We start from the raw sequence: 614 nt of genomic DNA, 5'->3' as shown, positions 1-614 counted from the left end.
TCTCCCTCCTTTTGCGACGTCTTCATCTTCCATGACCACACTTGACGCGGAATTGCCTGGAGAAGAAGAAGAGATCATCACTATCATCGCGTCACTTCCCCTCCCTCCTCCTCCTGCACAAGAAGAAGAAGGTATCGCACTCATCATATGAGGGTGCTGCTGACTATTACTATTACTGGTACTATTACCACTACTACTACCTCTTCCTCTTCCTCTTCCGCCCCCTCTAGGTCTGCCTCTCTTTCTGCCTGTTCCTCCGCATCTTCCTCTTCCTCCTCTCCCACTATAATAAGAAGANNCTCTCCCTTCTTCTCCCCCCCCTCGGGATAATGAAGAGGAAGGAGGTTGATACGGGGGATCATCATCATCCACCTCATAGGGACTTCGCTCTTCTCCTTCGTCTCCACCCCCTCTCTCTCCTCCTGTCTCGTCTCCTCCGCCTCCTCCTCCGTGATGATGATGATGACTTGCGCTCCCACGGCCCCGCCCCCCTCTGGAGAAACCTAAGCGTGAAGGAGGTCGGCCTATGCGATGACTCGTAGGACGGAATTGGCGGTACTTGCTTGGATAGTCTTTGTGTCCCTATCATACAAGAGAAGGAAAGAGAAGCAGGA

At 52.6% G+C, this 614-nt stretch overlaps 1 protein-coding gene across 1 annotated transcript in view; it reads right to left on the bottom strand.

Annotated features, from left to right (window-relative positions):
• Positions 1-42: 42 nt before the first annotated feature.
• The window catches only part of CSUI_011412 (swi2 snf2 iswi-like (at hook)), a gene marked incomplete at its 3' end in the record, with an annotated part of 4327 nt that continues 3755 nt past the window's right edge, over positions 43-614 (bottom strand). Inside the window, exon 6 of the mRNA XM_068071510.1 lies at positions 43-582. Coding sequence (XP_067916514.1) covers positions 43-582 — 540 coding nt within the window. The remainder of the gene's footprint in view (positions 583-614) is intronic.

Source organism: Cystoisospora suis, assembly GCF_002600585.1.
Source record: "Cystoisospora suis strain Wien I chromosome Unknown contig_11488, whole genome shotgun sequence".
NCBI classification, from domain to species: domain Eukaryota; phylum Apicomplexa; class Conoidasida; order Eucoccidiorida; family Sarcocystidae; genus Cystoisospora; species Cystoisospora suis.
The sequence above is the reverse complement of the archived record's forward strand: the minus strand, read 5'-3'. Positions and strand labels throughout refer to the sequence as shown.